This window comes from Mustela lutreola, chromosome 12 (assembly GCF_030435805.1).
Source record: "Mustela lutreola isolate mMusLut2 chromosome 12, mMusLut2.pri, whole genome shotgun sequence".
NCBI lineage: Eukaryota > Metazoa > Chordata > Mammalia > Carnivora > Mustelidae > Mustela > Mustela lutreola.
In genome coordinates, this window is record NC_081301.1 from 47,743,331 (window position 1) to 47,759,068 (window position 15,738).

The 15,738-nt window shown below is 40.4% G+C and overlaps 1 protein-coding gene across 1 annotated transcript; it reads right to left on the reverse strand.

The window, feature by feature from the left end:
- Positions 1-13,286: 13,286 nt before the first annotated feature.
- Positions 13,287-13,858, reverse strand: LOC131812595 (interferon alpha-1/2-like). Its single transcript, XM_059142319.1, has one exon. The coding sequence runs from the start codon at positions 13,848-13,850 to the stop codon at positions 13,287-13,289; it is 564 nt and encodes a 187-aa protein (XP_058998302.1). The 5' UTR covers positions 13,851-13,858.
- Between the last annotated feature and the right edge of the window lie 1,880 nt (positions 13,859-15,738).

Below are 15,738 nucleotides of genomic sequence, written 5' to 3' on the forward strand. Positions count from 1 at the left end.
GGATAGTGGTCTCAGGACCCTTAGGGTCACAGAAAAACTGGGGGTGTCTGAGTGCAATAGAGTTCCCAGGTATTAGAGCAGAAAAGCCAGTTGCAAAGAGTAAGCCCAGATGTGGGCTTTCAGCTCAGGGTTACCATAAACCATTATCTGAGACACAACCAGTTAGAGTTCTATGTGCTAGGACCCCAAAAGCAGCAGATCCAGGGAGACTCCACTTCCTCCCTTGGGAGGAGTGACACAGGAGCGGGCCTCAGGAATCTGCTGGGTTTGGATTCTCCAAATGGGATGGTGTGCCCAAGATAGAAACACTTGGTCACTGGCTGAGGAGTGCAGAGAGAAACCAGGCATACAGGAGTGATTGACTGCTCTTCTCTGAAAGCACACTGAAGAGTGGAGCCCTGAGCTCTTGGATCTCCCCAGACCAGAGATGGGAGGCCACCATTTTCATTCTATTTTCATTCTCATCCTCTAAAGCTGCACAGAAAGACTTCAGGAAACAAAAGCTATGGATAGCAAACCCAAGCAGACTACTTAGCTTGGCGCCTAGCAAAGACAGTTCCACTCCAACTGGAGCAAAGATATTTGATAATAAATTCAACAGGCCCCTCCACCAGAAGATCAGCAAGAACATCCAGCCAAGACCAATTTATAGATCAATGAGAACTGCAAAAATCCAGCCCTAGGGAATATAGCACATAGAATTCATAGCTTTTCCCCGTGATTCTTTAGTCTTTCCACTTTAATATTTTTAATTTTCTTTTTTATTTTTTCTTTTCTTTTTTAAATTTTTCTTCTTTCCTTTTTCAACCAACTTTTTATTAGTTCCTTTTTAAAACTCTTTTTAAGTATTCATTTTTACAGTCATATTTTATCCCTTAATTGTATTTAACAGTATTTTTTGTATATATATGTTTTTCTTTCTTTAAAATTTGGGGTGGCAATTTCTTCTAACAGACCAAACACACCCAAAAATCTAGTGTATGGCTCTGTTCTATTCAACAACCTGATCATATTCTTTTTTTTTCTTTTCCCTCAGGTTTCAGGTTTCTTCTGATTTGCTTAGTGTATATTTTTTCTGGGGTCATTGTTATCATTTTAGTATTTTGTTCTCTCATTCATCTATTCTTCTCTGGTCAAAAATGACAAAGAAGAAAAACTCACCTCAAGAAAAAGAACAAGAGGCAGCACCAACTGACAGAGACCTAATCACTATGGACATTAGTAATATGTTGGAACTGAAGTTCAGAATAATGATTATAAAGATACTGTGTTTGAAAAAAGCATGGAAGACACTAAGAATCCCATTGTGGAGAAGTAAAATGTAACCAAATTGAAATAAAAAAGGCTGTTAATGAGGTGCAATCAAAAATGGAGACTCTAACTGCTAGGATAAATAAGGCAGAGAGAATTAGTGATATAGAAGACCAAATGATAAAGAATAAAGAAGCTGAGAAAAAAAGAGATAAAAAACTACTGGATCACAGGGTGGGGAGTGGATCATGGAGGTCTAGTGGAGAATTTAAGAGATAAGTGATACCATAAAGTGAAAAATATTAGAATAATTGGGATCCCAGAAGAAGAAAAAAGGGGGGGAGGCATAAGGTAAAGTAAATTGTAATAGAAAACTTCCCTAATTTGGGGAAGGAAACAGGCATCAAAAGCAAGGAAGCACAGAGAAACCCCCTCAAAATCAATAAAATAGGTCAGCACCCCAACATCTATTAATAAGGCTTACAAATCTCAGAGACAAAGAGAAAACTCAGAAAGCAGCTCACTACAAGAGGTCTGTAAACTACCACAGTAGAAACAATAGATTGACAGCAGACCCCTATCCACAGAGACCTGGCAGGCCAGAAAGGACCAGCATGATATATTTAAGATATTAAACAAGAAAAATATACAGCCAAGAATACAATATCCAGTGAGGCTGTCATTGAAAAGCAAAGTGATACAAAGCTTCCAGGAAAGCAGAAACTAAAAGAATTTGCAAACACCAAACCAACCTTACAAGAAATATTGAAAGCAGTCCTCAAAGCAAAGAGAGAGCCCAAAAGTAACATAGACCAGAAAGGAACAGAGACAATAGACAGTAATAGTCACCTTAATGCAATTCAATGGCAATAAATCTGTATCTTCCAATAATTACCCTGAATGTAAATGGGCTAAATGCCCCCAATCAAAATACACAGGGTATTAGATTGGACAAAAAGGCAAGACCCATTGATATGCTGTCTGCAAGAGACTCATTTTAGACCCAGACACCTCCAAATTGAAATTGAGGAGGTGGAATACCATTTATCATGTAAATGGACATCAAAAGAATGCTGGGTGGCAGTCCTCATATCAGAAAATTAGATTTTAAACCAAAGACTATAATAAGAGATGATGAAGGACACTATATCAGACTTAAAGGATCTGTCCAACAAAATCTAACAATTGTAAATATTTATGCCCCTAACATGGGAGTAGCTAATTATATATGCCAATTAATAATAAAATCAAAGAAACACATCAACAATAATACAATAATAGCAGGGGATTTTAACACCCCCTCAAAGAAGTGGACAGATTATCTAAGAAAAGATCCACAAGAAAATAAGGGCTTTAAATGACACATTGGACCAGATAGACTTCACAGATATATTCAGAACATTCCATCCACAAACAACAGAATACACATTCTTCTCTAGTGCACATGGAACATTCTCCAAAACAGATCATATCCTGGGTCACAGATCAGGTCTCAAAAAGTACCAAAAGACTGAGATCATTCCCTGCATATTTTCACACTGCAATGCTTTGAAACTGGAACTCAACCATGAGAGGAAAGGTGGAAAGAATTCAAACACATGGAGGCTAAAGAGCATCCTACTAAAGAATGAATGAGTCAACCAGGAAATTAAAGAAGAATAAACAATATATAGAAACAAATGGAAATGAAAACATAACTGTTCAAAATCTTTGGGATGCAGCAAAGGCAGTCCTAAGAGAGAAGTATAAAGCAATACAAACCTTTCTCTAGAAACAAGAAAGGTCTCAAATACACAACCATCCCTATACCTAAAGGAGCAGGAGGAAGAACAGCAAATAGAGCTTAAACCCAACAAGAGAAGAGAAATAATAAACATTAAAGCAGAAATCAGTTAAGTAGAAACCAAAGGAACAGTAGAACAGGTAAACAAAACTAGGAGCTGATCCTTTAAAAAATTAATAAGATTGATATACCCCTGGCCAGACTTATCGAAAAGAAAAGAGAAAGAACCCAAATTAATAAAATCATGAATGAAAGAGGAGAGATCATAACCAACACCAAGGAAATATGAACAATTATAAGAACATTTTAGGAGCAACTAACTATATGCCAACAAATTAAACAATCTGGAAGAAATGGATGCATTACTAGAGACATATACACTACCATAACTAAAACAGGAAGAAATAGAAAACTTGAACAGACCCATAACTAACAAGGAAATTGAAACAGTCATCAAAAAATCTCCCAAAAAGCAAGAGCCCATGGCCAGATAGTTTCCAAGGGGAATTCTTCCAAACATTTAAAGAAGGATTGCTACATATTCTTCGGAAGCTGTTTCCAAAAATCAAAATGGAAGAAAAACCTCCAAACTCATTTTATGAAGCCAGCATTACCTTGATCTCAAAACTAGATGAAGAACCCACCAAAAAGAAGAATTAGAGACCAATATCGCTGATGAACATGGATACAAAAATTCTCACCAAAATACAAGCCAATAGGATCCAACAGTACATTAAAAGGATGCTTCACCACGACCAAGTAGGATTTATTCCTGGTCTGCAAGGTTGGTTCAACATCCACAGATAAACAAATGTGATACACTACATTAAAAAAAGGAAGAACCAGAACTATATGATACTCTGAATAGATGCTGAAAAAGCATTTGCAAGGTACAGCATCCTTTCTTGATTAAAACTCTTCACAGTGGAGGGACAGAGTATACATACTTCAATATCATAAAAGCCATTTATGAGAAAACCACAGTGAATCTCTTCTTAATGGAGAAAAAAATGAGAATGTCACGAACATGTCAGGGATGTCCATTATCACCATTGCTGTTCCAACATAGTACTAGAAGTCCAAGCCTCAGCAACTGGACAGGAAAAAAAAAAAAAAAGGCACCCAAATTAGCATAGAAGTCAAACTCTCACTGTTTGCAGATGATGTGATACTGTATGTGGAAAAACCAATAGACTCCACCCCAAAATTTGTGGAATTCATACAGGAATTCAGTAAAATGGCAGGATATAAAATCAATTCATGGAAATCAGTTGCATTTCCATACAATAAAAATAAGAAAAAAGAAAGAGAAATTACAGAATTGATCCCATTTACATTGCACCCAAAATCATAAGATACCTGGGAATAAATTTAACCAAAGAGGCAAAGAATCTTTGTGCAGAAAACTATAGAACACTCATGAAAGAAATTGAGGAAGACACAAAGAAATGGAAAATCATTCCATGTTCATAGACTGAAAGAAAAAAAAATATTGTGAAAATGTCTATGCTACCTAGAGCAATTTACACATTCCATGCAAACCCTATCAAAATTCCATCAACCTTTTTCACAGAACCAGAACAAATAATCCTAAAATTTGTATGGAACCAGAAAATACCCCAGGTAGCCTGAGGAATGTTGGGGGAAAAAATAAAAAAAAAAAAAAAAAAAAAAAAACAAAGCTGGTAGCATCACAATTCTGGACTTCAAGCTCTATTACAGGCAGTAATCACCAATACAGTATGGTTCTGGCACAAAAACAGACATATAGATCAATGGAATGGAATAGAGCACTCAGAAATGGGCCCTTACCTGTATGGTCAACTAATCTTCAACAAAGAGCAAAGAATATCCAATGGAAAAAAGACTCTCTTCAACAAATGGTGTTGGAAATATGGGCAGCCACAAGCAGAAGAGTGAAAATGGACCATTTCCTTACATCACACACAAAAATAGACTCAAAATGGATGAAAGACCTCAATGTGAGACAGGAATCATCAAAACCCTTGAGGAGAACACAGGCAGCAACCTCTTCAACCTCAGCTGCAGCAACTTCTTCCTAGAAACATTGCCAAAGGCAAGTGGGTTCAGCTCTGATCATAATCCCAGATCCTGGGATTGAGCCCCACATCAAGCCCCACATAGAGGCCCACATCAGGCTCCCTGCTCAGCAGACAGCCTGCTTCTCCCTCTCCCTCTGCCTGTTGCTCTGCCTACCTGTACTCTATCTCTTTGTGTCAAATAAATAAAACTTAAAAAAAAAAAAAAAGCAAAAGAAACATTGCCAAAGGCAAGGGAAGCAAGGGCAAAAATGAACTCTTTGGCCTTCATCAAGATAAAAAGGTTTTGCCCAGCAAAAGAAACAGTCAACTAAACCAAAAGATAAGTGACAGAATGGGAAAAGATATTTGCAAATGACATATCAGATAAAGGGTTAGTATCCAAAATCTATAAAAAAATTATCACACTCAACACCCAAAGAATAAATAACCCAGTCAAGAAATGGGCAGAAGACATGAACAGATATTTCTGCCAGGAAAACATCCAAATGGGCAATAGACACATGAAAAAAATGCTCAACATCACTTGGCATCAGGGAAATACAAATCAAAGGTACAGTGAGATACCACCTCACACCAGTCAGAATGGCTAAAATTAAGAAGTCAGTAAACAACAGGTGTTGGTGAAGATACAGAGAAAGGGAAACCCTCCTACCCTGTTGGTGGGAATGCAAGCTGGTGCAGCCACTCTGGAAAACAGCATGGAGGTTCCTGAAACAGTTGAAAATAGAGCTACCCTATGACCCAGCAATTGCACTACTAAGTATTTACCCTAAAGATACAAATGTAGTGATCCAAAAGGGCACATGCACCCCAATGTTTATAACAGCAATGTCTGCAACAGCCAGACTATGGAAAGAGCCCAGATGTCCATTGATAGATGAATGGATAAAGAAGATATGATATATATGTGTGTGCGTTGTGTGTGTGTGTGTGTGTGTATGAACATTATGCAGCTATCAAAAAATGAAATCATGCCATTGGCAAGGAAATGGGTGGAACTAGAGGGTATTAAGCTAACCTAAATATGTCAATCTGAGAAAGGCGATTATCATATGATCTCACTGATATGCAGAATTTAAGAAACAAGGAAGCAGATCATAAGGGAAGAGAGAAAAAAAAATTGAAAGAAGACAAAACCAGAGAGGGAGAGAAACCATAAGAGACTCTTAGTCTTAGGGGAAAAAACTGAGAGTTGCTGGGGGGAGGGGAGGTGGGAGGAAGGAGTGACAAGGTGATGGACATTGGGGAAGGGATGTGTTGTAGTGAGTGCTGGGTGTCGTATACGACTGATGAATCACAGACCTGTACCCTGAAACAAATAAAACATTATGTATTAATTTTTTTTAACGACAGAGCATAAGTTAAAAAAATTCAGTGCAGCAGCACTGGGGATGAGCAGCTCTGACAGAGGGTGAGAGTGAAGGCTGTACTGAGTTAGCACAAGTCAGGAATGTGGCCACCTCAGCCAGAGGCTCACACAAGACCAACTCCTGGGTCCCCATGCAGCTCTCAGCTTTGCAAGACCAGCCACCTGATTTTTCTTTTGTTCAATCCACATGTGCTCAGTTCTGAGGAGAGATGAGAGGAGTCGCACCAACCAGCTCACAAGAGACTGGCGACCAGGACCCCAGCTGCTCACCCTCTCTGGAAGGAAAGAGGATCCTGTGAGTGCTCCATGTAGTCTAGAAATCCACTCAGCCAGGAAAAGATGGCCTTGAGAAATCCAATATTAAAACAAAGGGAATCGGACAATCCTAAAAGATTCTAGTCTTCACCTGAATAAGAACAAAGATGATGGTGTTTTATGATGGTAACACCAAAGTCGATTATAAGCCAACTATTCTGAGATCATTGAAATCATTAAATCAATCCTGTCAATATCCCCATTTGGATTATGCTTATTTATGCGGCTGTTTAGAGAGAAATAGAAACCAGAAGGGATGAATTATTCTTATGGTACTAAAGATCCAGGGTCAAACATTAAGGAATTGTGAGATAATGGATTGTCTGGAAGCACCTGTTAAAAGGAGGCTAGAAATGGACAGAGGATTAAGAAGCAGGAGAGGCCCCATAGCATGAAATCAGTCAGGAGGGGAAGGTGAGGGATCAAGGATTCCAGATTCCGCTTCAGATGCCACAGGGTTGTTGTCTGTTGTAGTATGACAACTAAGGGTGTGGTTTAAGTCAACTGAGCTGAATTGAAGTTCTTTGGTCTTTTTAAAGGATGTGTATCTTTTCTTTTTTTTTTCTTCAAGTTTTTATTTAAATTCCAGTTAGTCTATGATGTGGGAAACAAAGGCAAAAGAAAAATGAAATTTCCTTACTACCTGTGGCCCATTGACAAGTCCTCCAAACAGGCCAAGTGACATTCTTCTAGGGACTCAGCTGCCTTCCTGTTAATACTTTGCTAAGGGAAAAAGGCAATCTTAGCCCAACCCCCAGCATCCTATAAGTCTATTTTAACAGATAAAATGGCTTTGGCAAATTCTTTTATCTCCACCCCCCAAGATGTATGTTGTCCATCATTCCCAAATTGTATGACTCACCGATATACATCTGAAGGGTCTCATGACTGAGTTTCTACTGACCTAAATGACCTTTTACTAACAAGAGATAGCCCCCTCAACATCCTGGAAACTTTGTTTCCAATAGCAGGGAGGCTTGTGGTATCCCTAACTCTTTCATCACTCTAAAGTATATAATTGTCACTCTTTATGACCCCAGTGTATTCTGTCCACAGGTCCTGTCCCTATGCTTTAATAAAACCATGGTTTTGCACAGAAGACATCTCAAGAATTCTCTCTGGGTGCTAGGCTCTGGACCGCAACATCTTTCTTACATGAGCTAACATACAGCACAAGATTCATTTCTGTAGAACTTAATGATTCATCACATACAATACCCAGTGCTCATCACTGTAAGTGCCCTCTGTAACCCTCATCCCTATAACTGATCCTCCTGGCCACCTACCCTCCAGTCTCCTTCAGTTTGTTCTCTATAGTTAGAAGTCTACTTTCCAGGTCACAGCTTTCTCTCTCTCTTTTTTTTAAATGTGTTCACCTGTTTTGTTTCTGAAATTCCATGCATGGGTGAATGAAATCGTAGGGTATTTTTCTTTCTCTGACTTATTTTTCTTAACATAATACTCTCTAGTACCATGAACTGACTACGGGTTCTAAGTAAAGGTCGAGAAAGTCTATTTCAAAGAGTCACAAGAGAGTAGATTTTTCTCCCAATTGAAATTGATGTTTGCAGCTGACACTGGGTAACCCTCCTCCTTCCAATACCCTGCAGGCTGCTGTCGTGTCACTGTCACCCATGATGGGGACACTGCTATGGACCATATCTTGCTAGGAAAACTCTGTGCTCCCACCATCCAGTTGAATCTTCTGAGTCTTGGAAAATACTCAGAGATACAGTTGACTTGATGCTGCCCTACTGTCCTACTGTTCCACCTCCTGACGATAAGTCGCTAATCCAGTGGACACTTTCCCATTTCTATTCTCCTTGCAGGTTCCCACACTGCTGCTGACCTTTAACACCTTCATGTTTGCAGATGGGCAGCTGTGGGTCTTTTGAGCAAATGAGCATCCTATGCCCTTGTTAATCAAAACGTAGTGATGTAGGGAAGGTTCAGGTTCAGAGCCAACAGCCAAAAAAGAATTCTTGAGACAACTTTGGTGCAAAAAAAAAAAAAATGGTTTTATAAATACATGGAGACAGGACCTTTGGTCAAAAAGAGCTGCACTGGGATTATAAGGAATAGCTGATAGGTAAAGATAAAGGGAAGTTTCCAAAAGGGTGTTCATATGCCAAGGAAGACCCATAGAATCCTGGAAGCCTGGGATTGTCAACTTAAGGTTGTTTTCCCCTCTAGCAAGACACCAACATTAAGGCATTTGGGAGTTTCCTGGGGGCAGTGTTTGTCAATGGGCTGGAGGTTATAGGAAATTTAATTTTATCTACATTTCCTTTTTGTCTTTGTTCCCCACATCAATAGGTACGCCCAAAGACTGGCAGAGATGAGCATCTGTGATTGTTTTAGGTTAGACGTGCACACTGAGCTCCCTGTATTTAGCATGTTTCTGTGCGGGACTAGACATCTGGGGGCCTTGAGCTCCACACACAGAAATCAGGCGACAGAGAGGGTGGAGGGAGGGCAAGTACGCACTCTGGCTCCTGAAGCTGCCAAACCTTAGCTGCTTGTGGCTGGTACTGCAGGGTGATCTCTCGCAGCCCATCGGTAGGCACCCAATCACCAAGCCCTTCCATCGCCAGCTCACCTGGCAGGTTGACCAGAAGCACTGGGGAAAGGAAAGTTGGCAGGGATGCTCACACCTGTCACTCCTGTCTCCCCTGTCTCTGACCCTGCTGCTCAGCTCTCCAACCCTTTCCAGTATTTAATCAATAACACTGGGATTGAATCCAACCTGTGGCTCTAGGGATTTTCAGGACAAGACTTACTCTTTGTCATAGAACAAGGAAGCAGGTTAATGACAGCATTAGAATCTCTGGATTTCAACACGTAGTTTTTCTTTTTGTTTTTGTTTTTGTTCTTGTTTGTTTTGTTTTGTGTGTGTGTGTGTGTGTGTGTGTGTGTGTGTGTGTGTAGCTCAAAGGACATCCTCAGGAAGAGATCTGATTTCTGCGTAGTTCCCAAGCCTGTCCTTCAATCTTGGTCGTCACCCTTGTCGCAATTGGCCACCAGGAGGCGGTCTTCCCGGAGAGGAGCTTCACTAGGCCACCCTTCAACCTGATCCTGCTTCCTGTTTCCTTTCAGCCACAGCTGCTGTTCCATCACATTGGATGGAAATCTGAGCAAAACCTCTCTAGCAGGTGGCTCTGCAAAACCTAGAGATTTCATTTCATTTTTGCCTTCTACTTGCTTTCTTGTGCTGTTGTTTAGGAAACCTCTAAGCTGAGGCCACAACAGAACAGAAAGCTGTTGTGTGAACAGACTGAGAGGTCACAAGTGTAAATGCCAAGGGTGATCTGGGGACTTCTGCTTTGGAGAGGAAGGTAACTGTTAGGACAGGGGAATGTGTTCTGGAATGAGGTGGGGAGGGCAGGGTGGGTGTCAGAAGGTTAAGGAAATAGCATGTTCTTCTGCACTCCACCTAGATATTTATTCTCCACTCTCAGATGTTCCTAGAAGCCACCATCTCATCACTGGTGATAAATAAAAACCCTTCTTGGCAATGGGGAATGAATTGGTTGCGTTTCTCTAGAATCCACGACAGAATTCTGATTTTAGAGGTTGCCTCCTTTGGAAGCTAGTTTCTGAAGTGTAAGACACCAAGTCCCAAGAATTTTGTAGAAAGAGACAAACAATATTCTCATAGATAGCTGTCTGAAGAAAAATAAGAGAACACCTACCATATTTTAAGTGGTTTTGATATAGCAAAGATGTTGGGATTCAAAGCCAATGGCCAAGAGAGAATTCTTGAGATATCCTTGGTGCAAAAAAGTGGTTTTATTAAAACAAGGGGACAGGACTCATGAGCAGAGAGAGCTGCACTGGGGTCATGAGGAGTGGCTGATTATATACTTTCAAGTTGGGAGGAGGTTATGGATAGCATAAGCCTCTAAGGAATATTGGAAACAAGGCTTCCAGGACCTTGAGGGGTCCTGGCTGTTGTGGGAAAAGATCATTTATTACTGTTTATAAAACCTTCATCATGAAACCATTCATATGTTTATTGGGGGGTCATATGGTTAGGGGGATGATTTCCAAAGTGTATCTTGGGGGCTGGAGATAAAGGAAGTTTCCAAAGGAATTTTTATCTCTTAAAATAGACTTACAGAATGCTGGGGGTTGGGCTAAGATTGCCTTTTGCCCTTAGCAAAGTTTTATCATGGAGTCAGCTGAGTTCTTAGAGGAATGTCGCTCTACATGTCTGGAGTGTCCACGGGCTGTAGGTAGAAAGGAAATGTAACTTTCCTTTTCCTTTGTTTCCCAAATGAGTTACTCTAGGGAACATGTGATCTTAGTTGCATTTAAAGTTGGGTTAATATTCACGATATTCTGTTATAATTATTAAATCAGGTTTTACTCCTGAAATATACACAACTTGCTTACTCCATGGATTTCCATGATTTCTTCCATGATTCGTATTTTCAGCTAATGGTAACCAATTTTCTCTTCGCCTTAAATATTAAGAGATTTCTTGACCCAGCTACCCACTCAAAGTGTGAAAACAGCCTGTCAGTCTTTCTGTCCATGATAATTTTATTATTTCGGAATTCATGGAAGTTTGTGATACTCGTAAAATTAGGGAGAATTCCTGGCAATCAACATAAAAGAATTCTTATCATAGCAAACTCCCCTAGAAAAAGAAATGCAGGGGCGCCTGGGTGGCTTAGTTGGTTGGACGACTGCCTTCGGCTCAGGTCATGATCCTGGAGTCCCGGGATCGATTCCCGTATCGGGCTTCCAGCTCCACGGGGAGTCTGCTTCTCCCTCTGACCTTCTCCTTGCTCATGTTCGCTCTCACTGTCTCTCTCTCAAATAAATAAATAAAATCTTTAAAAAAAAAAAAAAGAAAAAAAAAGAAAAAGAAATGCAGTATATAGCTGCTGTAATAAACTATTGTCACAATAATGAAAGTTAAGTAGCTTAATTAATAAAACCAATAATGCCAGAAAGCATTATTTTATCAGTAGCAATAGACAATTTGATGAAGGATTGAATGAGTTATCTATTCCTAACCTATACAAGGTTATAATAACCAAGACAGGATAACATTATCAGTAATTAAGTGATGGTTCAAAATAAATGTAATATTTAACACATTAACATGATTTGAGAGAACATCAATTCCATAAAATCACTCAGGAAAAAAAATGGCATAACAAGACAAACTATGCACAGAAGAACTAACCCACATTGTTCCCAGATTACATGCTATATTCTTCTCCAAGTCAGATGCACTGACTTCTCTTATTCATGTTCCCACCCACTCCAGCGTGGTCTCTGCTTATGCATTCCACCAAACAGACTCTCGGGAAGGTCAGCAAAGGCATCTGTGTTTCTGACATTACAGGCAGTTTCAATCCACATCTTCCAGGAATCCGCTGATGGTCTTCGAAGCGCATTTACTTGCTAAAAGACACTCACCAGCATCCTCTCTTACCCTGTGCTGTATGGCCAAGAGTCCACCGTCTTCTTTGTGGCTCTTCTCTCCCCTCCCTTCAATGGTTGAAGAGTCTCAGAATCAAGTTTATGTCTGTTTCTCACATGACACCTTCTCCCTGTGTGACCACCTCTGTTTCTGGCTTGCCTGCTAGATATGGACCTCAGCCATGGTGTTTCTTGTCAAATGAGAGCTCACCTCCCCCCAACACTGGACATATGTGCCTCTGTGTCTGCCAGTGACCTGTCGAGGGGTCCACAGCTTTTCTGTGTGCACTTCCTGTGTGCTTCACCGTCTCTGTTCTAGCAGCAGGTGAGAGAAGTCACGCCCTTTCTTTCTTCATTAGAACACTAGGTAAGAGAATTGTTTTTAGATTCCATCCCATGGCAACTAAAGATACAGACATCAGGATCTGTGTTTATGTCCTATAGCCTAAGGGAAACGTGAAATTTATCTTAGAAGAAGTCTGTTGTTACTTCTGATGTTAAAATAATATCAAGGGTAAATGAATTCTGCCATCCATTCTTCAGTGAAGCTGCACATTTAGAGTTAATGTTACTCTTTTTTTTTTTTTTTTGACAGAGAGAGAGATCACAAGTAGGCAGAGAGAGGGTGAAGCAATCTTCCTGCTGAGCAGAGAACTGGACACAGGGCTTGATCCCAGGACCCTGAGATCATGACCTGAGCCAAATGCAGAGGTGTAACCCACTGAGCCATTCAGGCATCCATAGTGTTACTCTTTTAAAAGAATGCCAGTAGTAAAATCCAATAAAAGATAAAAGTTTATTTTATTATATCCTGCAATGTAAAGGTACACATCATAGAATATGAAAAAAATTGAATCTTACATATATCTACATAAATAAATATTTAAATAGATAAATAGACATGAGCAAGGTCATCTGTAAGCGACTACTGCTTGTACACTTGACATATTCTGAAAACACGTGACAAATTGTGTTCGCGACAGCAGAAATGAGAGACTCTGACATGGCAGAACTCCGAAAAGAGTGACATTATTAGTTAGTGCAAATCACTTCAATGTTGAAACAGGTCTCACTTCTTGCTCCTTAATTCCTTTCGCAAGGCTGTTGATGCATACAAGGGTTTCATGATCTCTGCTCGGACCATCTCCCAGGCACAAGGGCTGTATTGCTTCTCTTGCAGATAGAGGGAGATTCTCTGGAAGTAGTTCCTCAGGATGGAGTCCCCATTCACCAGGGGCAGCACTCCCACCACTGCCTCCAGCAGGGGACAGGCTTCCAGGTGGCCCAGCTGCTCAGAAAGTCCCGAGCACAATTCCTCCAGGAGGGTCGTGTTCCAGGGAGCAGGTGAGGCCTCTGTGCAGAAGAGGTGGAAGGTCTTCTGGTTCGTCACATGGAGGACAGAGAGGGCTTGAGCCTTCTGCAGCTGCTTGCTGTCGAAGGCCTCCTGGGGGAAGCCAAAGTCGTTTGTATAGTTGTCACAGGAGCTAGCAGACAGTCTCCTCATTTGTTGCAGGAGCATCAGGGCCCTCCAGTGCAGCAGGCCGTGGTCCTGAGGCAGGTCACATCCCAGAGAGCCGAGGGAGTGGCAGCTGAGCACCACCAGGGCCACCAAGAAGGAGCAGGGCAGGGCCATGGGGTATCCTGCAGATGCTGTTGGCCTGGCTGGGGTGGGCAAGTTGGGGAACCGTGGCTCTAGGTTCTCTGAACATCTTGTCTTGTGCGTGTGGTTTAAGTAGGGGACACAGGAGTTTTCGATTTCTGAACGTTTCCCTTCCTTTCTACTTCTCTTTTTGCTTTCCTTTCTACACTTTCTCCTGGGTTGTAGAGCGTGGGTTTCTCAACCGTTTCTTTTTCCTATTGCTGCGTCCTGTCACAGTCTTTTGAATATTTATGTATTTGAACCTTCCAACAAAACTTGGTAACATGGATCTGCAGTCTATATAGTTATGTATGTATAGCTCGGCTTAATAGATTAGAAAAGAAAATGTTCATTTTACTCTGTTTAATTAATTCAGTGTTAAGATGGACAAAAATTTCAACTGAGAGCTATAGTTTAAGCTACTTATTCTTTACTGGATATCTAATTATGATGAATAACCTCTAAATTTTTTCTTACTTAAATGGAAATATAAAAGCACAATGCTAATTAAGAATTTGTAGAAAGACATAATAATAGATATTGATAATCATTCCAAATTGCAAAAAGCCAATGAATTATTCAATTATTTATTGGATGTTTGTTTTTTGTGTACTGTATTTTAGTATGGCCTCAATTAACTTCTCTTGCGCTAGATACGCATCAAGTTATTCTCATAATATTGAGAATTATTTTGAGAAATAATTAATATAATTATATAATTATATAATACATAATATATATAATATATTAATATTATAATAATATAATTACATATAATATAATATTATATCATATTATATGAATATAATTAATATAATAATAATTCTTTGAGAATTATTGAGAAATATTTTGAGAATAACTCATCTAGTTATTCTCAAAATATTTTTTCTATTTATACCAGATAGAATTCTTGATGCAATGAATAAGTTTTGAATAATTAAATGATTATGTAGAATCTATTTGTATTTCATTTCCAAAGCCCACATCAAAACAAGTTCAAACACCAGCAACATCCACAAAACAACCCATGGCTCATTGAAGCCTTGTTCCCAACCCTAGAACTACTTGTTACATTGTGGGAAGCAACTGGACAAGTGTTCCCTCTGGTGCGGGGTGTTGAAATGCGGGAGAGACCTTGAAGCTCCAGAGCAAGGCAGGTGGGGAATACCTCAGATGGGGAATACCTTTCTGCTCACTTTTACTAGGAACGTATCTGCTCCTTTTAAAAAATAAAGGAAGGGAGTATTTTTGTTGAAGTTCATGGCTTACAACACAAGCAGAGTCCGTTCATTCCAGGAAAGTTTTTGTTTGTGTTTGCTTGTGTTTCTTTGCTTGCTCTGGAGGAAAATCTCCCAACAGGGACAGACTTCTACATACAACACGAGCCTGTGTGCACACCTGGTCACTGTCTAGCCCACCTTGCCCCCTCGCTGGCAGCCTCCCCTGTAAAGACTGTGACGGGCCACAGAACAGCAGCCTCCTGCTCCTATCTCCTCTCTGCTCCTGCCCCTGTGACATCACTGCAGTGGGGACATTCCCTCAGGTCAGCAATAGTCACCAGGAGAAAAAAAACAACAGGCTTCTGCTAGGAGAGTTTCGAAAAAACCTGGAAATTTCAAACAACTTGTGTTCTTCTTTGTGGCTTTGTAATTGGAAGTAAAAGGGCCAGACAGAAACCACAAAGGAAAAGGAAGCAGCTGTGTGAATGGGCAGGAGAGGCTCCTGAGGAGGGAGGGGGAGGGGAGCTCACAGGAGGTTTCTCCACTGGGGAGAGGGAAACTCTGTGATTGGAGGGTGAAAGGATGGGATCTCGGAGGGCGTGGAGGAAGGGGACATGTGCTGTACCAGAACATATGGAGTATGCGGACATAGGCACAGTGTA